General features: G+C 42.4%; 1 protein-coding gene across 2 annotated transcripts; it reads left to right on the forward strand.

The window, feature by feature from the left end:
• Nucleotides 1-2209: 2209 nt before the first annotated feature.
• On the forward strand, nt 2210-26001 carry LOC116878111 (protein lifeguard 1-like). Of its 2 annotated transcripts, XM_032875317.1 has the most exons (11): nt 2213-2284; nt 2433-2565; nt 6752-7020; nt 11103-11181; nt 12109-12162; nt 13009-13099; nt 17796-17833; nt 17917-18004; nt 19491-19580; nt 21018-21065; nt 25484-26001. In XM_032875317.1, coding segments are annotated over exons 2-11 (912 nt in total). In that variant the 5' UTR covers nt 2213-2284; nt 2433-2563; the 3' UTR covers nt 25637-26001. The 2 variants fall into 2 exon arrangements, with proteins under 2 accessions (XP_032731217.1, XP_032731208.1); XM_032875326.1 differs by lacking the exon at nt 2433-2565 and having other exon boundaries at nt 2210-2284.
• The last annotated feature ends 1482 nt before the right edge of the window (nt 26002-27483 follow it).

The raw sequence follows: 27483 nt of genomic DNA on the forward strand, positions 1-27483 counted from the left end.
TGTCAAATAAATAAACAAAATCTTAAAAAAAAAAGTAAGAAAAGAAAATATCTAGTGGGAAAAAAGGAAACAATGGCAGTTTTTCAGCCTTACAAATCCTCTCCTAGATGGAGATAGCGGTGTACAGTGGTTTGGGTCTCCTTCAAGGACTGGTGGCTGGACATCCTCACCCAGCTCTGGTCACTGTCTGTAGAGTGAGGATGGTATTGCCCACCTCAGGGCTGTGTGAAGATTTGATCAGTTCTTGTGTTTGGCTTTTCCTAAGTCAGTAAGTGGGCTTCTCCAAGCAGCAAACCCTTAAGTCCTGTGCAGACCGTGCTAGAGCATAATAGAGCCATGTGCCACAGGGATAAACAGGGCTGCTAGGCAGAGAATGTGATGGCGCCAGGGGCGGAGGGGCAAGTTGGGAGGTGAGGGAAATGGGTGCAAGGAAAGAACTCAGGAAGGCAACTCAATGAAGTCTGTAACCCAATCCCCTGCTCCCTTCCTGGGGACCTCAGAAAGAGCATGAACCACAACCACCCAGGCTGGGCTCCCCAGTGCCCAGGTGCCAGTGAGAGATCTCAGACTGAAACAAAAGCAGAGAGAGAGAGAGAGACCCAGCCTGGACGCAGGGAGAGGGTTCAACTGCACACAGAGACAATCTGTGCCTGTGGGGATGCCTGAGAAAATTCTACTCACTGTGTGTGTGTGTGTGTGTGTGTGTGTGTGTGTGTGTGTGATATAGAGAGCGAGCAAGCGTGTGCTGTGGAGACAGGAATAAATATACCACAGCCTGGTTTCAAAGGGAGTACTGTGCATCTTGTTTTGTGTCCCGGTGGGTATGGGCACTGTGGGGATCCTTGGGCACTCAGACCCTTGTCCTGTGCAGCCCTGGGGCAGAGCACCTGCGTCTCCGCTTACTTACCTGTCAGGCAAGGATGATAAGAGCACGTCCCTCCCGGGGTCACGGTGAGGAGTCGGTAAGTTAGTACATGTGAGGTTGTAAACACTTCTACCTTTGGTAAGTGCCGGGTTAATGTTGATTCTGAGGCCAATAGGAGAGGAAGACGAAGCATTTTTTTTGATCAGATCAGTCAAGTCATTGGTTATACCCTCCTGAAAGGCAACCTTGGGAAAACGTCAATTAACTCAAATTGTCTACGGGGGACAAACTAGGGAGAGAGACTGTGGACGGGACAGAGCGTGAGTGAGACCTGTGACACTGCCAGCAGGTGCAGGAGAGGAGAGCCCAGGCAGACATGCTTGCCAGCCTTTCCCTTTTTCATCCTCAGGAGGGGCTCATGCTGTCCATCTTTCACTCCAGACAAACCTTCCCTGTGAGAACCTAATGCCATCACTTTGTTGTGCGGGTGTCCCACGGCTCCCAAACCCGTGCCCTGTCCTCAGGCTGTTCCCTCTCCCTGGAATGTGCTCCCTCCCAACGCTTCCCACCCCAGCCTGTCCTCTTCAGAATTGGCTCAGGATGCCTCTCCGTTCTCCAACTCCCTGACATAGCTTCCCTGCTCTGTCCCTTCCTTCGCCGACCTTACGGTGTGGCTTCGCATCTGTGTCTCCTCCACTGGACTGTGAGCATGCGAGGACAGGAAGCTTAGCTTTCTTCCTCTTTGTGTTTCTTCTCTGCCCTGCACATAGTAGGCATGCCCTGATGGGCAGTTTAATGGGCGGGTTAATACATTAGTCAGCCTGTTCTCAGAAGCAGTCTCCATTCAGGACAAGCATCTGTCCCCATGCCTCTCCTTGCTGTCTGGCTACCCCGTCGTCTGACTTCTCTCACCCGGCAGCCTGAACTAAGCTTCCCGGGTTCATTGGCTGGCAGCCGGGGGGGAGGCATCTCCCTATACCATGGGGGGAGGGGGTGCGTTATCATCCCCCAGAAAAACCAGTGCCTGCTTTGTCAGAACCAAGTCTTACTTATTTGAAATAATTGTTCAGGGTCCCTAGTGAGGTTTCTGAAGTATCTTCCTCCTGCTCAGGAGAAGGTAAGGACACCAGGTCTTCTGGAAGCCTTGGGCTAAGGGTTTAGGACTCTGACATGCCATTAGCTTTGGAGGTTCAGGCGTAGGCCTCCCTGAGACTCAGCATACAGCCTTAGACCACTAGGAGTCTCAGCAGATAGATTTGACGGGGAGACCCTCTTCCAGGCCGCAGGACCCCTGGCCCAGCCGGTGCTCCAACTGCCACTCCCCTAACTGTCACTCAGAACTTCCTTCTCAGCCCCAGGGCCTGCCTGTCCTTGGGATGACCACTGGCTCTGGAGGCAAGAAAGCATTCTGAGGACCAGGTGAATGCCTCATTTTATGATTAAGGCACCAGCCAACTGTAGTTTCATGAGGAAAACTCAGCTGCCTTTGATTTTTGTTTGGTTTTGGTTTTGAGTGCTTTGAAATTCTCTCGCTGCCTGCCCCCCACCCCCCCGTTCTGATTTGTAGGACCGCCAAGGAGGAAACCAGTTTGGGTGTTCCGGCATCTTTCAGTGCTTCTCAGCTGAGTGTGAGGACGGTTTTCCTCAGAGGAGCTCCAGATTTTATCAAAAAGAGAAATATTTCTTTTTCTCTTCAAAATGTAAATATCTTTTTTAGTATAAATAATAAATGCTCATTATAAAAATTCATACAACTCAGAGTGTACTCCCCAGCTCTGCAGTGTTAGAGATAACAATATTAACAGTTTGTCCTACATCTCTTCAGCTTCTGGAAATGTGTATGTGTGTGGTGTATAAGACATGAAAGCGATCCTACTACATATTATTCTCTACTAGAGCTTTTACTCAACAGTGCGTTGGAGGAAACTTTTGACATCAATCCATATATACCTTCCTTTTCTTTGCTAAAATCAATTTAACCATTTCTTAAGGATTGATTTAGTCTGTTTAAAAATTTTTTTGCAGTTACAGTGAATAATGTAATGAACTGTCTTAAATATATATCATTGCCTATTTGTGTGGGTAGTTTTATGGGGTAAGTTCCTGAAAATGTAATTGTTGGGTATAAAGTAATGCACATTTTGAATCTGATGCTGCCAAATTACGGACAAAAGAAAGGTTTACACCCGGTCAACTGCTTGATGTTATCTCAGGGCTGACTTAGCCTCCAGGCACAGGAGGCACATTGCCTAGGGCCCGACATGGGTTTAAGCGTCATGAAAATAATTCAATTTCTTTTACAATCAGGAGGAAAAAAGTGAATATAATAATAATGAATAAATAATGTATAATGAATCCAGCCTGGATCGTATTTTTTTTATGCCAGTGCAGCCATAAAATGTACATCTAAATATATTTTTATAAAGAGGGTACCCTCAAAGACAAATGTATATAGGACCCCCACAGGTCAGAATGTGGCCCTGGGTTATCCATTTCTCCACACCCTTGCAACTCTGAAAATTATCTGTTTTACTTTTGGGGGGAAAAATGTACACAATTGTTTTTATTTGCATTTCTTTGTTATTTGTGAGGTATTATCTCCTAACTTTATTGACCACTTTAAGTTCCTTTATGAATTGCCTATTAACATTCTTTTCTCATCTTTCTGATGAGTTGCTCATCTTTTCCTTGTTAAAAACTTCTTTTTGGGTGCCTGGGTGGCTCAGTGGGTTAAAGCCTCTGCCTTCGGCTCAGGTCATGATCCCGGGGTCCTGGGATCGACCCCCCCACACACCCCGCACCGGGCTCTCTGCTCAGCAGGGAGCCTGCTTCCCTTCCTCTCTCTGCCTGCCTCTCTGCCTACTTGTGATCTCTGTTTGTCAAATACATACATTAAAAAAAAAAATCTTAAAAAAAAAACCTTCTTCTTACAGTATAGTAAACATTGCATGCTTTATTTTCATACTTTTGCATTTCAGAGTTATTGGTCTCTCTCTTTTTTTTAAAAGATTTTATTTATTTATTTGACAGACAGATCACAATCAGGCAGAGAGGCAGGCAGAGAGAGAGGAAGGGAAGCAGGCTCCCTGCTAAGCAGAGAGCCTGAAGCGGGGATCGATTCCAGGACCCTGAGATCATGACCTGAGCTGAAGGCAGGGGATTTAACCCACTGAGCCACCCAGGCACCCCTATTGGTCTCTTTTTGTAATGATATTAAAAGTGCTTCTTGTACACCAAATCTGGCAAGAATTTCCTTTATGATATAATTTTTACAAGGCTTACAAAAATACTTGTTGATATTTTCCTGTAGAATATCTATGGCTATTATTATATAATATCTTTAATTCATCTGGAATGTATTTTTGTAAAAGACGTGAAATAGTTATTGAACTTTGTTTTCTAAGCACAACTACTTGTTCCAATACCATGGGGCAATAATTTGAAATGCCACCTTTAAAAAAAATTTTTTTAAAGATTTATTTATTTATTTGAGAGACAGAGACAGAGACAGAGAATGAGTGGGGTGGGGGAGGAGCAGAGGGAGAGGAAGAGAGAAGTTCAAGCAGACTCCCCTCTGAGCACAGAACACGACACGGGGTTCAAGCTCATGACTCTGAGATCATGACCTGAGCCAAAATCAAGAGTCTGACACCACCAACTGAGCCACCCAGGCACCCCCCCTTTATCAAATTTTAAATTCACATATACACGTGGGTCTATTTCTTACAACTCTTCCATCCCATCGATCCGTTTATTTATTGACATACTACAACCATGCTTTTCATCCTGTAGCTTCATGATGTTTTGGTTTCCAATAAAGTAAGTCAGTACTCCCCAGCTCCCCAGAATCCTTCACTTTCAATTTTCTTCTTGATTATCCTCATATATTTACTCTTTCTGATGAACTTTTGAGTTACGTTTTCAAGTATGAAAAATAAATCTCAGTGAATTTTGTAAAATTTATAGGTTAATTTGAGAAGGACATCTATATAAAATGGAGTCAGCCTTTCCAAGAGCGTGGCGTTCTATTCAAAGCTTCTTTTTATGCCATTCCCATTGGTCTATGGTTTGCCCAAGCCCTGGCCTTCTCGGCAATCTCCTCAGACTTCTCTTTGTGAGGCAGGAGGCCAGGAATAGGGGTTTGTCTGAGTCTTCATGTCTTTGTGAAGCTAATGGGAGGCTTTTCTTTGCCATTTTTGGTTCATTTCATACTGGTTTTCTAAGAACTGTGCTCTGTTCCAAAGCACTGTATCAGAGCCACCGTAACTTCTCATCTGGATTTCTGGTCTCTTTGCTTATTCTGGTGCTTTCTCCACACTGTGCCCATTACAGTCTTTTTTTTTTTTTTTTAAGATTTTTTTTATTCATGAGAAAGAGAGAGAGAGAGAGACGGAGAGGCAGAGGGAGGGGGAGAAGCAGGCTTTCCGCGGAGCAGGGAGCCCGAGGTGGGACTCGATCCCAGACCCCTGGGATCATGACCTGACCCGAAGGCAGCCGCTTAACCGACTGAGACACCCTAGTGCAGTCTTTCTAGTCAGATCTCCATGGTTCCCTGCTGGAGAACCTTCAGTAACTCCCCCATTGTATTAGTTACCTATGGCTGTCACAAACCACTATTAATATAATGCCTTAAAACAATACAAATCTATTCTCTTACAGTTCTGCAAGTCAGAAGTCCCATATCGGTCTCACTGGTCTTAAAGTGCCAGCATTCGGTTTGGGAGGAGCTAGGGGAAAATATCTGTCCTTGCCTTTTCCAACTTGCTGAGATCTCCTGCGTTCTTGGCTCATGGCCCTTTCCTCCATCACTAGAGACAGCAGCTCTGTCACTCCGACCTCTGCTCTGGTTGCCACCTCTCCTTCTGTGACTCCAATCCTCCTGCCTCCATCTTATAAGTATGATCATAAGGACGCTTGTGATACAGTTGGGCCCACCCAGAGAGCCCAGGATCTTATCCCCACTTCAGAGTCCTTAGCTCATCACATCGGCAATGTTCCCTTTGCCAGGTGAGGTGACATTCTCAAGTCCCAGAGATTAGGGTGTGAACATCTTTGGGTGGGGAGGGCCATTCATTCTGCCTGCTGTGGCCATGGCCTGCAGGATGGATTTGCTTGCCAGTCACTCACTGACCTTCCCTAACTGGCCCTCTGTCTAACCTCAATCTGCTCTGGAACCTGCCCTCTCTGTTCCAGTTCTGGTCCAGGCTGCCTCCCCTGCCTTAGAAAACCTTTCCCCACCTCCTCCTCCTACTCATCTTCCAGTCTTGGATGAAACTTGACTTTCTCAGGAAGCTTGTGACCACCTCTTCTATGTCCTGTATGTTCCTCCCGACATTATGAGGGGCTCTTGTATCATCTTCCATCATTCCTGACCCTGCTTATTTTGGCTTTTATACCACTGCTTGTTTTATTATCTTCTCTTCCAAAATATAAGTACTTTGAAGGTGGAGGTGACCTGGGTAGCTCCACACTTGGCACATAAGAGGGAACTTATGAACTCCTTGCGGATGAATTTATAAACATATTAATTTTATTATAAAACACAAGTTATTTCACTCTATAGGCCTCATCTTAAAAGTATTTGTTCATCATTTATCCAGTAAATATTTGTTAAGTATTGATTTGGTAAGTCCTGAGCTAAGGGAGTTACAGTTAAGAAAACATCATCTGAGGGGCACATGGCTGGCTCAGTGGGTAGAGCATGTGACTCCTGATCTAAGAGTTGTGAGTTCAAGCCCCATGTTGGGTGTAGAGCCTACTAAAAAATAAAAAATAATTTTTTTAATTAAAAGACAAGAAAAGAAAAAAATCATTTGAAAGTTATGAGGATGCTAAGATTGTAGTAGTTATGAGCACAGGACTTGAATAACAATTCTCCCCCTCCAGGAAAATGGACTTGGAGGCCAGTGAACCAACAGACTTTAGTTCTGGAGGTCATCATCATCTGGTTCGGAAAGCAGCAGATAGTAACGTCCAGATCAAGTCTGGTCAGTCCTCCACATCTGCACCTTCTGAGCCACAAAGAACTCACGGGAATCCACATTCAAAGACGAGAGAGCGAACGGATGTCTATGTGGTACAAATTTCAGATGATACCACCCCAGATGAGAGCAATAATTTAGCCAGTCCATTCTCAGATGCATCGATCCGCAGAGGTGAGCATAAAGTTACCTTTTTGGAAGAGAAAAGCAAGTGTTCTCTCAAAATGCTTCCACAGAGTGGATTGTTAGGAGGTTTAACTTGACCTTTAGTTTTTCCCAGTCATGCTTTACCATGAAACATGATACAGGGCTGTGGTGGGAGATGGCCCCTAAGTTGTCCAGGGTATTCAGAAATTCATAATAAACGTATTATGGCAAATAATGTGTGGTTCCCTGAGAAAATATGAATTACTCACTGACCACAGAATGTTCTTACCTCCGTACGAGGTGATGCTATGATACTGGCTTTAGTTTTAAAGCATATTAATTCAAAGCCCCTAGATATTAATTTTGTATGGGAAATACATTCAGCTGTGAGCAGTAGAAACCTAGAGAGCTGTGGCTTCAATAAATGTCTTTTTCCTTCCATGAAATATGCAGTTCAAGGCATGACCAGTGTGTCCTCCTTAGACCTTCTTAGGGCTTGGACAACTTAAAGGTGGACTGTGAGCTTTGAGTCCCATTGTGTCTCCCTGCAGCCCTCATCCCCCATCTTGTGGCTGGAAAGATGCCTTTGGATCCCTAGCTTTCCAGGTAGGGAAAGGCAAAGGCAAAGAAAGGCCAAGCCTGCTCTGCTGCTTCGAAAGCTCCAAGAGGTGCCATTCATGGATAAATGCCCGAGAGTAAGCCAAATCTGACTTCTTTTCAGAGGCTTTCCTAGAAACCATACCCAAGAATTTCCACTTGCATGCCATTGACCCTGCTGGGATCTCACAGCCACCTCCACCTGTAGCTTTCTGGTTGGGCCAATTGTCCTTTTTAACCAGATAGGGATTGGGTGGTGAGGAAGCCAGGGAGAATGGAGCCATGAGCCACCTCTGCCCCCAGTGCCAGTCCTTCAGCACCGGGTGTTGTGTTAAGAGGAAGAGTTTTGCCTTTAGTCCTTACAACAACTCTGTACATGAAGGCGTTGTAGTGTCATTTAACACATGAGGAAATCAGGTGAAGACCTCCTCACCACCATTAGAGTTAGTTATTTGGGTCTGTCTCTCCTGGAGAGCAGAGACTGGGTCCTGTCCCACTTTAAAAAAATTATATGGTATGCCAAAAAATGAAAGTCCTATGGAAACATAGGGAAAGTATAGCAGGGTAATGGATGAAAAGCTATGCAGCTGGGGAGCTATCGCTGTTTAAAGCAGCTTTATACAATTTACAGATCATAAAATTCACCCTTCTTTAGGGTACAATTCAACGATTCTTTGTATATTTACAGAGTTGTGCAACCATCACCACAAAAAGAAACTCATACCCTTTGGCAGTCAATCCCCATCCCATCCTGCCCCTTGGCCTCTGACAACCACTAACCTACTTTCTGTCTCTATGAATTTGTGTGTTCTGGATATTTCACATCAATGGAATCCTATGATATGTGACCTTTTGAGGTTGCCTTCTTTTACTTACCATAAGGTTTTCAAGGTTCACCCATGTTGTAGTATGTTTCCGAACTTCATTCCTTCTTTATGCTCATATAGTATTCCAACGCCTTGTTAGAACATATTTTGTTTATTTATTCTTCAGCTGACAGACATTTGCTCTGTTTCTACTTTTTGGTTATTAGGAATAATGCTGTGATCCATATTCATATTTGAGTTTTTATATAGACATGTATCTTCATTTTTTTTTTTTTTTGGGTAGTAGCTACCTAGGAATCACTGGGTTATATGGTAATTCTGAGGAATGTTAAACATAGCGGCTGCATCATTTTATATTCTAACCACCAGTGTTTGAGGGGGGACCGTTTCTCCACGTCCTTGTCAACACTTGTTATTGTCTTTCTTCTTATAGCCATTCTAGTGTATGTGAGGTGATACCTCTTTGTGGTTTTGATTTACATTTCCCTAATGACTAATGATGTTGAGAATCTTTTCATAAATTTATTGACCATTTGAGTATCTTCTTTGGAGAAATATCTATACAAGTCCTTTGCCCAAAACACAGCAACCATTTTGTTATCTCTCACGATTCTGTGGATTGACTGCGTTCAGCTGGGCAGTTCTTGGGCTGGTCTAGACTGGGGGTTCTAATGCAGTTGTAATCAGATGGCAGCTGAGGCTGAAGTGGCCATTATGACTCCCTGACACGGCTGGAAGTTGGTGTTGGTTGTAGGCTTTCTCTTTATGACTTGAGTTTCTCATCATGTGGGACCTGGGTCCCAAGGAAAAGTATACCAGGTAGACAAGCCCTGTTGTGCAAGCAGCTTGTCAAGCCTTTCCTGGCTTCACTCATGCTTACGTCTCATTGGCCAACACAAGTCATGTGGCCAAGCCCAGTGTCAGCGGGCGGGGACACTACACAAGCTCTGCCCATTTTTAATTATTTATCTGCCTGTTTTTTAATTGTAAGAGTTCTTTGTGTAATCTAGGTATAAGTCCCATATCATGATACATGATTGGCAAATATTTTCTCCCAGTTTGTTAGTTCTTTCTTTCACTTTCACTTTCTTGATGGTATCATTTGAAGCACAAAACTTTTACTTTTGATGAAGTCCAATTTGTCCGTTTTTTTTTCTTTTTTTCTTTCTTTGTGCTTTAGGTGTCATATCTAATTTCTGCTCACAAAGATTTACATCTATGCTTTCTTCCAAGAGTTTTGTTTCTTTTTAAAAGAGATTTATTTATTTATTTATTTATTTATTTATTTATTTATTTTAGAAAGAGAGAAAGAATGCATGAGCAGGGGAGGGACCAAAGGACAGAGGGAGAGGGAAAGCAGACTCCGTGCTGAGTGCGGAGCCCCAATGTGGGGCTTGAACTCAAGACACTGAGATCATGACCTGAGCTGAGACCAAGAGTTGGACAGTTAACAGACTGAGTCACCCAGGTGCCCCAAGAGTTTGCTTTTTTTTTTTTTAAAGAGTTTTGTTTTTTATGCTTACATTTATGATCCATTTTAAACTACTAGCTTTAGTGTATGACATGAGGAAAGGGTCCAAATTCATTCCTTTGGTATGTGTATGTCCAGTTGTCCCAGCACCTTTTGTTGAAGACTATTTTTTCTCCCTTGAATTGTTCTAGCACATTTGTTAGAAATAGTTGACCATAAATATAATGGATTATTTCTGGACTGTCGATTCTATTCTAACAATCTTATGTCTTAAGGCTGGGCCACATTTAATATTTATTCCCTCCCAGTCTCTGATATATAGTAGATGTGCAATAAATGTTGACCACCTGAATATCTTAATATAGGCAACCGACACTGGGGCACATATGTTCTGGTATTGTGGTTAAGACAGCTCAATCCTATTTCTTTGTTTCCTCCCTTCCTATACGTTGACACCACCCAGACGAAGGACACAGCTGACAATCCTGTCAGTCATCTCCAAGCAGAATTTTTTTCTCTTTTAAAATGGAGACAAAGCTACCAAACAGCTCACTGTCATCATATTTAGCACCATATTTGGAGGGCTCCAGGAAGAGCTGTGCAGGGGGGAGGAAGCAAAAAGAGATGCTGACATCCTCTGTACTTGGCTTTGGCATGCTGCTGCGACCTCCTTGTTCTTCCTTATAATTCCTCATTTATTTAGTTGCTGCTCGAGGTGAAGGGAAGGGAAGGGAATTGCTGCAGGCAGGCAGGCTGGCGAGAGAAGTGGTGGGAAGGCTCTGAGAAGGCCCACAGCCTGCATCCATCTCGGAGGGCTAACTGCCTTCTGTACCTGTGTCCCCGGGTGGAGCCGAACCCCTCACGATGGCCTGCAACATCCAGAGACTTTCAGGTCACTGTGGGTCCTAAGGAGGATGGGGTGTGCGTAGTAAGGAATTAATCCCTGTTTGTCTTTTAGATTTTGGGGCTTCCCTGTGTAAACCCTCAGATCGCCAATAAAACACCTGTAACAATCCAAATGGAGTATTTTCCACAAAGTGTTCAGAGCTGTATTTCTGTGGTTATTCAATTTGCTGACTCTAACTGGTGCTCCTTTTCCCAACCTCAAAAGTCACAGGAAATATCCTTTTTGTTAAGCATCATAAATAGATAATTACATTTCTATTTTTACTTTTGAATATGGTATCATAAAAATAATGTTTCTGTCTCTTCAGCTTTCATTATAAAAGTGTTCCTGATCCTGTCAGCTCAGTTGGTGGTCACTGGGGCAATTGTCAGCGTGTTTCTTTTCTGGTAAGTTGTTGTTACTGATGTAAATTAAATACTAAGTTGTTCACCTTAATTTTTATTGAATCAACTTAATTCTGATCATTAAACATTATTTATTTTTTCTTAATCATCCATAGGATGTGATATTTCTATCACTTTGTTGTTTCTGAGGCAACTCTTAGAGGTATTGGTAGATTTCTACAGTTTTGCTTCAGCTTCCTAAGCCAAGATCTTTTTGTCTTACTCTTATTTGGGGTCTATTTTATTTTCTATTTTCCCTGAGCTATTTCCACAGGCAAAAGTGGATAAAAGAAGGGATACCTGGGTGCTCACTCGGTTAAATGTCTGCCTTTGGCTCAGGTCATGGTCCCGGGGTTCTGAGATTGAGTCCCGTGTTGGGCTCCCTGCCCAGTGGAGAGAGAGCCCACTGCCTGCTGCTTCCCCTGCTTGTGTGCTCTCCCTCTCTCTCTGGTAAAGAAATAAATAAAATCTTTAAAAAAAAAAACTGGATAAAAGAAAAAAGGTGAGATTTTGGAGGCTGCAGAGACTTGGAACACTGTTAAATGCAGAAAATATTTCAGGGACTATGAGCCATCATTGCTTAAACCTAGCTCATGAAAATCTCCATTTACAAAACAAATACATAAGAGGTTGATTTTTTTTTTTTTCTTTTCGCTTTCTACACATAGCGATCTCGGTATTTTTTTTTTTTTTTAAATAAAAACGTCCCCGGGACATTTACATTCATACAGATTTGACTTATATAACTATCTTTTTATAAGTCTATTTTAAGAAGCAAGGTATAGTTCTAGGTTTGATTATTTCACTCATTTGTCATTGTCAATCATTTAAGGTTTACCCCTTTGTCATGAGATTGTTTTACTTCTACTTAATATTATGTTAGAAAAAGAAACAATTTATTGTTTAACACTGTATTTTTTTTTTAATCAGGAAAGGTTTAAAAACTTGGGTGCTCATGAATGCTTGGTTCACTTATGCAATCTTGTAAGTATTCTTGGATTTCATAAAAAGTGATTTTTCTACCAACTACTGATTGAGGTTCTTTATTAAAAATTAAGTAAAGATATAACATTCTGGGGGCGCCTGGGTGGCTCAGTGGGTTAAAGCCTCTGCCTTCTGCTCAGGTCATGATCCTGGCTGCCTGGGATGGAGCCCCACATAGGGTTCTCTGCTCAGCAGGGAGCCTGCTTCCTCCTCTCTCTCTGCCTGCCTCTCTGCCTACTTGTGATCTCTCTCTGTCAAATAAATAAATAAAATCTTTAAAAAAAAAGATATAACATTCTGGAAACGATAAAATTATAGAGATAAAAAAACAAGCAAATTAGTGGTTACTAGGAACTAGAGGGTGTGTGTGCATGTTACCACAAAGGGATGGCATGAGGGATATCTTGTTGATGTTTTAGTGATGGGATAGTTTCAAATCTCGACTGTGGTGCTGGTTACACATATCTACACAGATCTGTGTCATAGTTCTGTGACACAGCATTACACACACATTGCACCAATGTCAAATTAACGGTGTTGGTATCATACTTTAAATATGTAAGATGGAACCCTTGGGGGAAACTGACCTCTCTGTCTTTTGCAACTTCCTGTGAATTTATAATTATTTCAAAATAAAAATTTTAAAAATTCTATGGCTGGCAATGAGCAAAGTTAGTTTCAAAAGCTAAAAAAAAAAAAGCAAAGGTAATCATCTGAATATATTTTTATTTACACTTAGTAACAGATGATAATATATAGTAACATATCTCCATCTCTATTTATCTACCTATACCATATGATATAATCACTGGAAGCAAATAACACATGACTTTAAATTATCCTCAGGCCGGCATTTTTTGTTGTACTGATTGTACTTGCTTGCTGTGGGAAACTCCGCCGTCAGGTGCCTGCGAATTACATTCTCCTGGGATTATTTGTAAGTAGACTTTATTAGAACTTGTAGCTTGCCTCTGAAATCTATTTCTGTCGTATTAGTAATTCCATGCCTTTTATTGTGGAAAATCTTCTTGGGGAATAATACAGATAGAAAGTATTTGTGAGATGTTCTCTTGGCTGGATTCTGATTGTAATAACAAAGTCGCAAACTTACTTATGAGACCGTACCCACACCCTTTTGCTGAGGGAGAGGATCTGGGGACCCTGGGCAAACCTGCCTCGAGAGGCCACATAGGGGAGCCCTCTCAGAGTCCGGGCTGCATTTCAGGAACAGCTAACTTACTGGCCCTCTGCCAGCTGCCACAAACCCATTTTGTTATGGAAAGTGGGTTTTTACATTTGGCTCACAAACTCGTGGGTGAGAAGTGTAATTTTCCTTATTTTGTAAGATGTGTCTTATTTCTGTTTCGAGTCTCACTGGGCGCAGAAACCCAGCTCAGCTCAGCTTCTCCCTGTTTCCTCACCGTGCATCTCAGTTCAGGAGAGCTGGGGACTGGGGAGTTCCAGGTCCTTAGATCTCCTCTCCTCACTCAGGCATGGTGTCGTTGCTGGTTCATAGCGCCTCCCGTGGGGCTTCTACTCACAAGGCCTCACCACGTGGGTCCTTTCTGTGTGGATCAGTGCTGCTCTGCCGACAGAAAACGTGTGGCTCTTTCTCTTGCCACCAATTCCTTTCCTGCTGCTCACAAGGATTCCAGGATGTCAGCACCCTCCCATTGTGATTAATTCTTCATCTGATTCCATATCGGATTTGAGGTAGCTTATAAAAATACCTACAATATAAGGAGATAAGATAAATTGGTGGGGAAATCTGATGAAAGGGAAAAAATAAGGGTAGGAAAATAAAGCCAGTGGTTAGATGGTATACAAAATGCTTAGTCCTACCTAGTCCAAAGCAGTCTTGAGAAAGAGGAACAAAGCTGGAGGTGTAACAATCCCAGATTTTAAGATATACTACAAAGCCGTAGTAATCAAAATAGTACGGTACTGGCACAAAAACAGACACGTAGATCAATGGCACACAACAGAGAGCCCAGAAATATCCCCACAACTATATGGTCAATTAATCTTCAATAAAGAAGGCAAGAATGTACAATGGGAAAGGGCAGTCTCTTCAACAAACGGTGCTGGGAAAACTGGACAGCCACATGCAGAAAAATGGAAACGGGACTGCTTTCTTACAGCAGACACAAAAATAAACTCAAAATGGATTAAGTACCTAAATGTGAGACCTGAAACCATAAAGCTCCTAAAAGGAACACCGGCAGTAAACTCAAGAACATCGTCCCTAGCAATATTTTTTGGATCTGTCTCCTCAGGCAAGGGAAACAAAACCAAAAATAAACATTCGGGACTACATCAAATTAAAACGCTCTTGCACAGGGAAGGAAACGTCAATAAAACATAAAGGTGACCTGCTGAATAGGAGAAGATATTTGCAAATGACATATCTGATAAAGAGTTAATAGTGTATATAGATCATATATATGTATATTCTACCTATCTACCTACCTACCTTCCTACTTATCTAGATACACAAATGAACACCACAAAAATCTAATAAAAAATGCAGAGGAACTGAATAGACATTTTTCCAAAGAAGACATACAGATGGCCAAGAGATGATCTGCTTGATATCACTAGTCATTATGGAAATGCAATGAGATATCACCTCACACAAGTCAGAATTGACTACTATCAGAGAGACAAGAAATAATAAGTGTTGGAGAGGATGTGGGAAAAGGGGAAGCCTCTTGCCCCGTTGATGGGAATATAAATTGGTGGAGCCGCTGTGGAAAAGAGGATAGAGTTTCCCCAAAGTTTTAAAAATAGACATACCAGGGGTGCCTGGCTGGCTCAGTGGGTTAAAGCCTCTGCCTTCAGCTCAGGTCATGATCCCAGGGTCCTGGGATCGAGCCCCGCCTCGGGCTCTCTGCTCAGCAGGGAGCCTGCTTCCCTCTCTCTCTCTGCCTGCCTCTCTGCCTACTTGTGATCTCCATCTGTCATATAAATAAATAAAATCTTTAAAAAAATAGAAATACCATACAATCCAGTAATTCCACTTCTGAGTATTTACCCAAATAATGAAAACACAAATTGAAAAAGGTATGTGCACCCCTATGTTTATTGCAGAATTATTTACAACAGCCATGATATAGAAGTAACCTAACCATCCACTGACAGATGAATCAATAAAGAAGAGATGGTACTTATACACGATGGAGTATTATTCAGCCATAAAAAGAATGAAATCTTGCCATTTGTGACAACATGGATGGACCTAGAGGTTAAGTGCAAAGTGAAATAAGTCAGACAGAGAAAGACAAATACTGTATCATCTCACTTATATGTGGAATCCAGAAAACAAACCAAAACAAAGAAACAAACAAAACAAAAACAGACTCATAAAAACAGAGAACAAACTGGTGGTTGTAGGAGAGGGATGGGGGCTAGGAAACACAGGTGACGGAGTTTAGTAGGTACCAACTTCCAGTTATAAATAAGTCACGGGGATGAAAAGTATGACACAGGGAACATAGTCGATCATGTTGCAATAACTTTGTACGAAGACAGATGATACTAATTGTGGTGAGCATTTTGTGGGGCATATAATTGTCAAATCACTATGTTGTATATCTGAAGCGAATACAATATTTTATGTCAATAATATTTCAATTAAAAATTTGAAAAAATTAATTGTCCTATTGTACTTGAGTGTGATGAGCCTAGATTTGGGTCTGTGCCTGGTGGTCAAAGAAAGGAAGGACACATGCCAATGTTCAGCATCCATATAGTGCAGTGGCCAGCGTGATTTATATATTGGAAGACTAGCCTCCACACGAGGCTGGAGAAGACGAGCTCTCTGGTGCCTACGTGTGGGCATTTCCTTGGCTGCCAGAGCACTGAAAGTCCTTTACCTGGCGTGGATACTCTGCTCGTTGCTCAGGGGAGCAGGTGAGGTCTCCCAGTTCCTGCCCAGATCACACTCAGGAAGGAGTGGGGGCTAAAAGCCAGACATAGAAAGATATTGGGAATCCTGGAGCAGAGGCAATAGGATGGGGAAGGGAGGTACTTTTCCAAAAACTTTCAATTTTTAAATTTTCCAAGAAAAAAAATTTAAATTATTACAAGAAGAGATGCAAGGTATTGCTCTCAAAGGAAGCTCTCATCTCTGAGGTTTTGTTGTGTATCTCAAAGCAGTAACAGTTTAAGAGAATATTGTAGAGGAGCAAAGAATTAGTTATATCTTCTCAACTTTTTGTTTTGATTAAGTATTAGGAAATATATGGAGAAAACCATTTCAGGAAAGGGGTTGAGGGGAAAATGAAAACACAAACACTGAAGACAGCTTTTGTCCCGTAGCATTTACACCCCTTGAGCCCATGTTCTGCGCTCTTGAAGTCATTAGGCGGGTTTGACTTCTCATTCTCCTCTTGGGAAAACTGAAGAGGGATTTCCCACTTTAAACCATTCCCGCTCCATCTCTGTCTCTAACCCCTGTCTTCCTCCCACCATCCTCTCCTCTGTCTCTGTCTCTCACGCACACTTATGTGCTGCAAAAGATGGAGAAACATGCAGCAACAGAGCAAGTAGAAGAAGAAAATCCTAAGAGGAAGGTTGGAAGCAAGCACATTATTAAAATATCATGCGTACATGGAACAGACACAGCTTTTTAAACCTATACTGGAAAGAAAGACGGCTCTGGTAAATTGAACAAAGTAGAGAATCAGGCAGCTACTCACTGGGTTTGGAAAAAGCAGAGATACAATCCAGGACTCTGGGGATGGCCGTAGTTCTCGTCTCCTATGCTGGATGACGTGGGCCAGCTGGAGAATTTCAAAGCCGCTCTAGCAGTCCCCACACCACAGTTAGGATGCATCTTCATTTTCACTCCCGGGGACTAAAGGATACCTTCTTGGCTCCTGCTGTGGACCAGAGGGTCAGCCAAGGCTCTGGACTTGTCTCTGGTGGAGCCGCCCACCATCTGGGGAATGTCATCCTTCCACCATTGTTCACTGTTGTCCCCTCCACCTGTCCGCCATGCTGGAGCCTGGCTGTGCACCTGGGTGCATCCTTGTTGCCTTGGTTGGTCTCATCCTCTGGCTTGACCGCCTCTCTCCTCTCTTGCTCCACGCTCTGCAGAGAACTGCCCTTGAGCCCCATCTCCGGGGCCGGAAAGGCCTCCATCCTCGTCCCTCACCTGAGGTCTGGAGTTTTTAATTCTCACCCAAGCACTGGAGGAAATGTCAGTGCCGAGGCTGTTGGTGAAGCATCAGAAGAAATAGCATATCCTGCTTTGATAAATTAAGATGCCGTGCAGTTGGCCCCATTGGATTACTGAGAATATGGTCTACAGAAAAACCTGTCATTATTATGGTTTCGATATTCCTACTGAATACATCTTTCATTCACTAGATACGTTGAAAGATACTCCTGCGTTCTAAGAATTTTTGCTAATAAAAGAATCTTGTCAGCCTTGGGGGAATGTTAGGAAAATGCTTAGCCCCATGGTTTGTTTCCAACAATTCATTTTCCCTGTAGCGTTGCACACTAGGGTTACCATGCTTCCACACGCTCCCTCGACCCTGCCCGAAACATCCGCACCTTCAACCCTCTCCTCTGGCTTCTGGGCCTCAGGAATCGGGGTTCTGATTTGCTATGCGTTTTGTTTTCAGACAGTTCTTCAAGGTCTGCTGCTCGGAGCCATATCAGTGTAAGTCCTGGATACCCGTTTCCTTTTCCGTGCATGCTCTTCCTTGCGTGCGTGTGGACAGTAATCACAGTCTCTGGTTTCAGTTTCTACAATGCCGAGGAAATCTTATGGGCAACAGCAGCAACCGCTCTGGTGACGTTATCGCTCACTTTGTTCGCTCTTCAGACAAAAGTATGTATCACTGGGACCGGTTCCTCTCCTAAGGGAGTGTGTGGGTGTGAGCTCCTCTGCCTGACCCACTCTTTTACCCTCCTCCCTCCTGCTCACTGCTGTCCTGCGGTCCTCACCTCCGCAGCCTCCCTGCCTTCTGGCGTCTGACTTTCCTAGTAACCACGTTAAAAAAGAAAACAAAAACAGGTGAAATTAATCTTAATCCTATATTTTATTTAACCGAATATATGCAAGGTATTAACATTTCAGGAATCGCTAGAAAATATTGAGCTGCTTTACATCCTTTTTTTGAACTAAAATTCAAATCCACGTCACTTCAGCCATACTTCAAATGCCTACGAGCCACAAGCACTGAATGCACAGCTGTAGACAAACATTTTTTTAACGGCCATCAGAATCACCTGGAGGGCTTGTGAAAACAGGTTCCTCGGGCTCCACCCTGGAGTGGCTGCTTCAGAAAGTCCGGGGCGTGGGCCGGATAATTCACATTGCACAGGTGGTGCTGATGGTTCGGAACCTCGCTTGGAGAGTTAATACTTCCGATGACTCTCTTGGTGTGCAAAGGGAGTGAAGGGGGAAACAGAGGAAGTGGGAAAATACGCTGACAAAAATAATATCGTAGATTCGAGGGTCTTCTTTTGCTGCATAATTTTATTCAGGTCAGAAGATGATGTTCCCCTTCCTTTAAAAGAATCCTCATCTAGGAGTGCCTGGGTGGTTCAGTGGGTTGGGCCTCTGCCTTCGGCTCAGGTCATGATCTTGGGGTCCTGGGATTGAGCCCCACATCGGGCTCTCTGTTCAGCGGGGAGCCTGCTTCCCCCCACCCCCCCGCCTCTCTGCCTACTTGGGATCTCTCTGTCAAATAAATAAATAAAATCTTAAAAAAAAAAAAAAGGAATCCTCATCTTCCCCAGGCTGATTTGGTCCCTGATTTATTAAAAAGGTGAAACCAAAAAACACATTAATGAATTTCAAAATAACAAAAGAATCATTAGCAATAATTTTTGAAAGTGTAGTGTATTTTTATTAAATGTATGCATAGAAACATGAAAAAGGTACCCAGTTAACATTGGTCTATTTCATTCCAATACTGTATTCTGTGCACAACACTTTTGAGAAAATATGAATAATTATGATCATACTAGACATACAAATTTACATCCTATTTATTCAATGAAGCTTTTTTAGTAGGGGAAATTTCATACAAATACAAAAATAGGATAGCATGATGAACCCTCTTATATCCTTGGCTCCTGTGATTTCCTCCATATTCGCTCCTGAAGCATGTTCCGGTCAACAACACACTTTTTAATGTAGCATTTTCCCGTGGTAGGGGCGAATGGATTTCCATGGTTATTAGAAATGTTCTGCGTAAATTATTAGCAAACGGGTCAGTGTCTGTCTATGGGTATAAAATGCATCTCTAAACATCCTGAAGTTCCTTATAGATGATAACTGAGTTGTTTTTTGTGCTATGTTTCCTCAGTGGGACTTCACGATGTTGAACGGAATCCTGTTTGTTTCACTCTTCGTACTTCTTATCTATGGAATTCTCTTACTCTTCATACGATCATATGTAAGTGGGATCTCATTTGGGAACTTTAGAGAACTGTTAGAAATGTAGGGTGACATGCTGGTTGTGTTGGCCTAGATCCTCTGAGAAGCAGACGCCCAGTGGGGTGAAGCAGATGAAGACTGCACTGGGAGAAATGCCTCTGGGAGGAAAGGGGCTGGGTTGCTGCTGGGGGCTGGAAGACCTGGTCGACCCCAGTAGCATATCAGGCGCCAAGTGAAGGAGAGGGAAGGTGGGTGGTGGGTAGCCCAGATATTGGTGGTAGTAATAATCCAAATATTTATTAGGTTGGTTCCATAACTCTTTACAATACCATCTGGGTGCAGTTAAGGAACTCTCTTTTCTACTAGATAGATGAATCCCAGTTCCTACTGTAAACTTCCTTTCACAAATATCTACACTATATAATCTTACACACATTTAAATGAAAGACTTCGATGGACACTTGTTGTCCAACCTTGTTGTAAGTATACATGCTTGTTTGACTTGGGCAATTTTGAATTCTTCAGACTCTAGTAATCAGGTATTTTCTTACTATTAGCTCAGTCCAGAAACACTGCCCCTCCCACACTGTGTCACTGACTCCTGATTTATGCCCTTCACCAAGAATCTTCCCTGGTTTGCAGAATGCTCTATTTACCTAGGATGAGCTTTCTTGTCCTGAAGAGTGAATGACATTATTTTTCTTACATGTTATGCACCACCTCCTTATCCTCTCCCCATAGAGAGCCAACCTCTTTGGCATTCAGATCATTCTATTCTGATCAGGGCTATTTGGGTTCCATGGAACAGACTAGCTTGAAGCAAAGACACAGGGGATATTCATGGAACTTCTATGTAGGAAGCAGTGATAGGATTCATAGAAATGGAAATCCTCCCCCCTTTCTCTCTCTTGGTCTGAGTTGACTGGCCAACTCTGTAGAGTAACAGCTCCAGCACAGCTGATGATAAAACAGACTCTGAGAATTTCTGACTGGCCTGGTGCTTCTGTTTGATCCCAGTCACATATAAGGTTTCTGGTCAGTCTACAGAGTCACTGCTTTTGGAGCCAATGTCTTCCACCTCTTGTCACTCAGCTCTAGCGAGGGTACCTGAGGGGCACTATTTTCAGAGTGACCTTGTTCCAAGAGCTGAGTATAGGCGCAGATACTATAGAAGGGTTATGAGATGACGCAAAAAGTAAAACATATCCAGAATGTTCAATTTGCCCTACCACGCCTGAGACGTTTAACACTTGATAAAACTGATTTGGCAAGGGTGCTTTTCATTTGTTTGCTGCAAGGAATGGAGTGGATGCTGTAGACCATGATGTTCAAAAAAAATGAATTTCTCCACGGATTTGACTTTCCTTAATATTGAGTCCTTATCTAACAGCAATGGCCCAGGTGAGTCCTTTCATTATTCTGAATCTTAATGTACGATTGTTTCTTCTCTTTGCAGTGGCTGCATCTGTTGTATGCTGGCCTTGGAACTATAATCTTCTCACTTGTAAGTCCATTTCTCCCTCACTTTGACAAAGCATGTGGTTTCTGCATTGACAGTGTCCCTAAGCCTGTGCTAGCCCCAGAGTCTAGTAGAGTCAGGAGTTGACCGGAAAGCCCTCTGGGAGACTTCACCCTCCCCCTCCTCCTTTCCCTCCTTTTCCTTCTTCTTTTTCTTTATAAAGACAATTTTTAGAGCCCTTTTAAATTCACAGCACGACAGAAAGGAAGGTACAGATGTTTCCTGTATCCCCCCTCCCCCCACACACGCATGGCCTCCTTCATGATGCACATCCCCCACCAGACTGGTACATCTGTTACACTGACGAAACGACCTGGGCACATCACAATCACCTAGAGTTTACATCAGATTTCACACCTGGTGTGGTACACTCTGTGGGATTAGATAAATATATACTGACACATTCCGTCATTGCCACCTCATACAGAGTATTTTTTTACTGCTCTCAAAATCCCTTGTGTTCCACCTTTTGATCCCTTCCCTGCCTCTAACCCCTGGTAACCACTGATTTTTTTCCTGTTTCTAAATTTTGCCTTTTCCATAATGTCATATAGTGGAGGTCATTCAGTCTGCAGCCTTTTCAGAACAGCTTCTTTCGCTTAGTGATGTGCCCTTAAGTTTACCACATCTCTTTGTGGCCTGACAGTTCATATCTTCTTAGTGCCGAGTAACATTCTGTTGTCTATGGTGCTGCGGTTTATGGTTCCATCCACCTACTGAAGGGCATCCTGTTTGCTCCCGTGTTTTGACAATTTTGAATAAAGCTGCTATAAACACCTGTGTGCAGGTTTTTGTAAGTTTTCAACTCCTTTGGGTAGTTGAGTCATACCAAGGAACATGATTCCTGGATCGGAGAGTAAAAGTATGTTTTGTTTTGTTTTTTAAAGATTTTATTTATTTATTTGACAGATCTCAAGTAGGCATAGAGGCAGGCAGAGAGAGAGAGAGGGGAGAAAGCAGGTTCCTGCTGAGCAGAGTTCCTGAAAGCAGGCGGGGCTTGATCCCAGGACCCTAAGATCATGACCTGAGCCAAAGGCAGAGGCTTTAACCCACTGAACCACCCAGGCACCCCCGAGTATGTTTAGTTTTATAAGAAACTGCCAAGCTGTCTTCTACAGTGGTTGCGCTGTTTTGCATTCCCACTGCAATGACTGAGAATTTGTTGTTCTATATCCTCAGCAGCATTTGATGTCATAAGTGTTCCAGAATTTGGCCATTTTAAGAATGGTATCTTACTGTTGTCTTAATTTGCATTTCCCTTATGACATATGAGGCAGATTATCTACTAGTGTGTTTATTTTCCACCGGTATATCTTCTTAGGTGAGGTGTCTCTTAGGATTTTTGGTCCATTTTAAAATCAGATTGTTTTCTTATTGTTGAGTTTTAAGAGTTTTTTTTTTTAATATTTCAGATAACAGTCTTTTATCAGATGTGTCTTTTACAAATATTTTCTCCCCTCGATGTCTCATTCTCTCATTCTCATGACATTGACTTTCACAGAATAGGAGTTTTGAATTTTAATGAACTCCAGCTTATCCATTACTTCTTTCATGGATTGTACCTTTGGGGTCATATCTAAAAAGCCATTACCACACCCAAGTCATCTAGGTTTTCTCCTATGTCATCTTCTTAGGACTTTTAGAGTTTTGTGTTCTACATTTAGGTCAGAGATCCATTTTGAGTTGATTTTTGTGAAAGGTAAAAAGTCTTCGTCTAGATTTGTGTTTTTGCATCTGGATGTCCACTTGTTCTAACACCACTGGTTGAAGAGACTATCTGCTCCATTGTCTTGCCTTTGCTTCTTTGTCAAAGGTCAGTTGATTATATTCATATGGATCTATTTCTGAGCTCTCTAGTTTGTTCCATTGATCTGTTTGTCTCTTCTTTCACCAGTACCACACTGTCTAGCTTACTGTAGCTTCATAGTAAGTCTTAAGCTACCGGTAGCTTCAGGTAGAAGTCAGGTAGCATCAGTCCTCCAACTCTGTTCTTCTCCTTCGATATTGTGTTGGCCATTCACACACACTTATCTTTTTTTTTTTTTAATGGTCATACTTTATAGAATGTTCTGTCTTGATTGATCGGATGGTAGTGGGTTCTCAGAACTTATTAACATTAGTGTCACTAAAGTTGGTATACAACCTCCCTACTGCTAAATTTGACTGGCCCTAAAAAACCAGAATGTTCTGCCTTTGCTTTTTCACTTAAAAATAATGGTCTCCATATCTTGGCAGACATGGATTGAGTTCATTCTCTTTAAAAGGCTGCATGGTATTCCATTTTATGCTTTTATCATGTCACGTATTTTAGGTTTTCTCTTTAATTTTTTATTTTTGGCATTTCCAAACATACCCAGAAGTAGAGATAATGGAGTAATGAACTCCACACATTATCACCCAGCTTAAAAATATTCACATTTTGCTACATTATGTTTTTTTTTTGTTAGAATTATGTCTATTTTCAAGTGTCAGAAAAATTTAGACCAGGAGACTAAGGTTACGTATGCACATTTCAGTTTTCTTATTCCCTCTGCTGATATGAAGGGAACTGACTTGTGCTTGTTTACCTTCACTCATATGCTCTCATCCTTTGCATAGAGATGCCTGCTGTTACATCTCTTGTGTCCTGTTTCAGGCATAGTTTGTTTCCAGGCAAAAGTACATTGGTGTTTCTCTTCCCAGTTTGGAGGCAGAACAAATAGTCTTGTAGGCTTAGGCATACCCAACACTAAACAAATAAGGGGAGAGGGAAACTGAAATTTTTTCAGGGAGGTAGGGACGGGATGGTTAACCACGAGAGCTGTAGGGGTGAGGCAGGGTGCTACCCCCAAATGTTCCTGGAGGTCTGAATCCCAGCTCATCTTACTCTCTCACTTTTTCTGTCTGCCTTCAAAAACAGTTCACCTGGGAGGTGTACTCCTAACCACCAAGACGTGTCTGTGAAACGGTTAGAAGTTGTTTACCCTCTAATAAGAGGAAATAAGACAAAGTCAGGAGTTCAGAGGAGAGGAAGAGAGAAAAGTGCTTCTCCACAGAAGTCAGGATGTCAGGGTGATAAATGAAGGCTGGAAGCTCAGCTCCTGGGCAGCCTGTTTTCTAGGGTGACCAACTGCCCTGATTCGCCTAGCACTGAGGGTTTCTAAGGACACACTAAAGTCCTGGACAGACTGGAATGACTGGTCACCTAGCTTATTTCCCGCCCCCCAAAGTTGCTGGCATCAGTCGTGGGGTGAGGGGAGCAGTGAGGAGAAGGGATTCAGTGTCCAGGTGCGGCCCCTGCTTTGGCATCCAGCCTTGGGTTGGACTTCCTTCTCTGGGTTTGCCACAGTGTGATCTTCCCTTCTTGGAGGCTCAGTTAATCTCTCCTGCCTCCACTGGGTTGGTCACACTTTACATGGGATGAGGTCTGTAATGAACTGGCATAAAGCTCATATCAGGAGGTGCCCTTTCCTCCTCTTTTTCCCTTCCTCCTTATCCTTCCCAGTCTAAGTGGCAACTGGGGCCCACAGAGAGCTGATACCACGATCTCTTGGGATGGGTCTTACTGATGTGGATATTGTTGTAAATGAATTATTTTAAAGCATCCTTAAACCCCCAAGTATTCTCTATAGTGCCAGCATTGATCTGTCTGGTGGGGCTCTGTGGCTCTGCCCCACCACACTAGACTCAGTCTAAAATCTGATACAAAGAAGTAAGGGGCCACTTGTTCCCTTTTCCTCCTCTAATGTATTCCTGCTGCCCAGGACTGCTCACCTAGCAGCAAGCATAAAGGCAAGAGGCCTGCCTGACTTTCCTATCGATGTTTTAGGAGCTCCTAATTTTACCTACTGTAGCTGAGCTAAACATTTATTTTGGGAAATATTTAACCATCTACAAATTCCATCTTCCCTTACTTCTGTTTTGGAAATTCCAACATCATCATAAAACCATCCCAAAGTCAGGGTTTGAAAAATGGTATCATCCAAAGCTTCAAGAATTCAGAATTATTGCTGGGTGTGTATCTAAATATCAGGGACCATCTTTATTTTTGTTCTTTGTTCAGCAAGAACATGTGGGGAAATCACAAATACAAGGAATTTTGTAGTTTATCTCTGTGTTCAATCGTTCCACCTGCTCTACCTCATTGGCTAAAGGCCCAAAGTTTTCTGCATTTGGAAAGCAAGAGAAGGCTTACAGATTTGGTGCCACCGGCATCAGGAGGATGGCACACTTGCTGTAGTAGGTTGAAGACACACTTGGGGACAAACTGAATAGTCGAGGCTGTAAAAAGAACATATATAGTCACAAATTGACTTTCTGAACTATATTTACTGATGCTAAAATATTTTTTCCAGGTAATTTAGGATTCCTATGTGATAGAAAGGTACAATTTAGGTAGCTAATCCTTCTTTCTTCTCTTTAAGTACTTGGTGATGGATGTACAGCTCATGGTGGGAGGGCGCCACCATCACTCTGACCTGGACCCTGAAGAGTATGTTTTTGCTGCCCTGAACATCTACTTGGACATCATCAACCTTTTCATTTTTATTTTGCAACTGATTGGACTGGGACGGTAGTCATATGGCCAAGACTAGTTCATGCTAAAAAGAGGGAAGGAGGGATGCCTGTGACATGTTGCCAGGCAGAGACATGCGGAGGTTACCACTTTATAAAACTTTTATTTAAAAAAATTTTAAAATATTTATTTTTTTGTCAAATGAAACCAAGCACTCAGTAGATGGTAGCTGTAGCTGTGACATTTTTAGTTCCATTGGCACATTGCAAAACTTTCTGAGGAACACTTCTGATTTTTATAAATTCAAGAGATGAGTATCATAATTACATACTAACAAACATTTGTAAGATGTCCATAACATTGTTGAAGTTTACCAGGCAGTCTTTAAAGCTGTAAATGACATCTCTGAACATGAATAAATTTGATTACAGAAATTCGTATTTACCCATTCTCTTTTCTTGGACATTCTGTGGACATTCTTGAATATTATGGCATATGACTTTTTTTTTAAGAGTAAGATAAACTAAAGAGTTCTACCTTTTCCCTAAGTCCCGGGGTCAGACTGGAGAGAATAATAGCAGCCACGTAGTAGGGGTTAGAGAGAATTAACAGTTAATTGTTCCTGTCCCACCTCTATTTGTGGGCTTATCTCAGCAACCACCTCCCCTGATTGTCTGGAACTACTAAGAAAATTATTTTAATTGTGATAAAATACACATAACAAAATTTACCATCTTAACTACTTTTAAGTGTACAGCTCAGTAGTGTTAAGCACTTTCATAGTATTGTACAACTAATCTCCAAAATGTTTTCATCTTGTAAAACTAAAACTCCATACCCATTGATCAACAAGAAGTCTTAATATTTTCCATGACTTATTTATACATACTTTATATAACTGGTTTGATTATGCTCCTGAAGGTCATAAATTAGACAGATCTTTATATCCCTTCTGGAGTCTCACACCTTGTTGGTGTGAGATGCTTGATGAGAAAATTTTCACCAGGATACAAAAGTTAACACTTTCAAATCCATCCCAGGAAATTTGGCTACATCCTTGCCTCACCCGTTTGTAATCCAGTGTCGGTTGAGCCAGTCTCTGGTGCTTACCCCAGCAGAAAGTCACGCCTGCAGGATGAACAAAGGCAGGGAGCAGGCTCAACCCTGGTGTGCTTCAGGTGGTTCAGGGAGGGAGCCCGAGAGGAGAGATTTATGTTATATCAGATGAGGGAGGACCTCAACTTTTAGACTCGGGATTTCGGACCTTCATCTTGTAGGCCTAAGATTTTGATTGCAGTATCATGGTGAAGGTACTGCTATAGGAGAATGTCTGGTCATTGTGGGTGGGTTACGGCAGAGAAGGAAGGGTTAGAGAGGAAGTCTGTATCAGAGCTAATGCAGTGGCATACAATGAAGGCACTGAAGGACAGACCTAGGATGATAAATGGGGTAGAATGAGTCAATCATATGTGATAGTGATAATGGACAAAAAAAGGCTGTTGGAACTTGATGTCTGATTGGATGACTCTTCAGGGCAGGGGAGAAATAGGGGAGTCCCTATTACCCAATTACTGTGGGTAATTGTCATTTACTAAAATAAAGCCATCTTAAGAAAGAAGAAATGGCTTGGGGAGTTGTGATGTGAGAAAAAGTTTAGATATTTTGACTATGTGGGAACAGGAAATGTGAATCTGGCAGAGTTCAAAGGCTGAAGCTTGGGGCTAGAGGTAATTGGGGGCCATCGCAGGCGAAAAATGAGGCCGGGAAGACAGATGAAACAGTCAGGAATGACACACATAGGGGAGTCCAAAGACCAAATTCCAGAAATGTCAGTAATTAGTAGACTGAAGGAAGAAAAAGAATATTGGTCACGAAAACAGTAGTGAAAGTGTAACGTTAGAGGCTGGC

This window comes from Lontra canadensis, unplaced genomic scaffold, assembly GCF_010015895.1.
Source record: "Lontra canadensis isolate GAN:19392208 unplaced genomic scaffold, GSC_riverotter_1.0 scaffold2, whole genome shotgun sequence".
Classification (NCBI taxonomy): Eukaryota; Metazoa; Chordata; class Mammalia; order Carnivora; family Mustelidae; genus Lontra; species Lontra canadensis.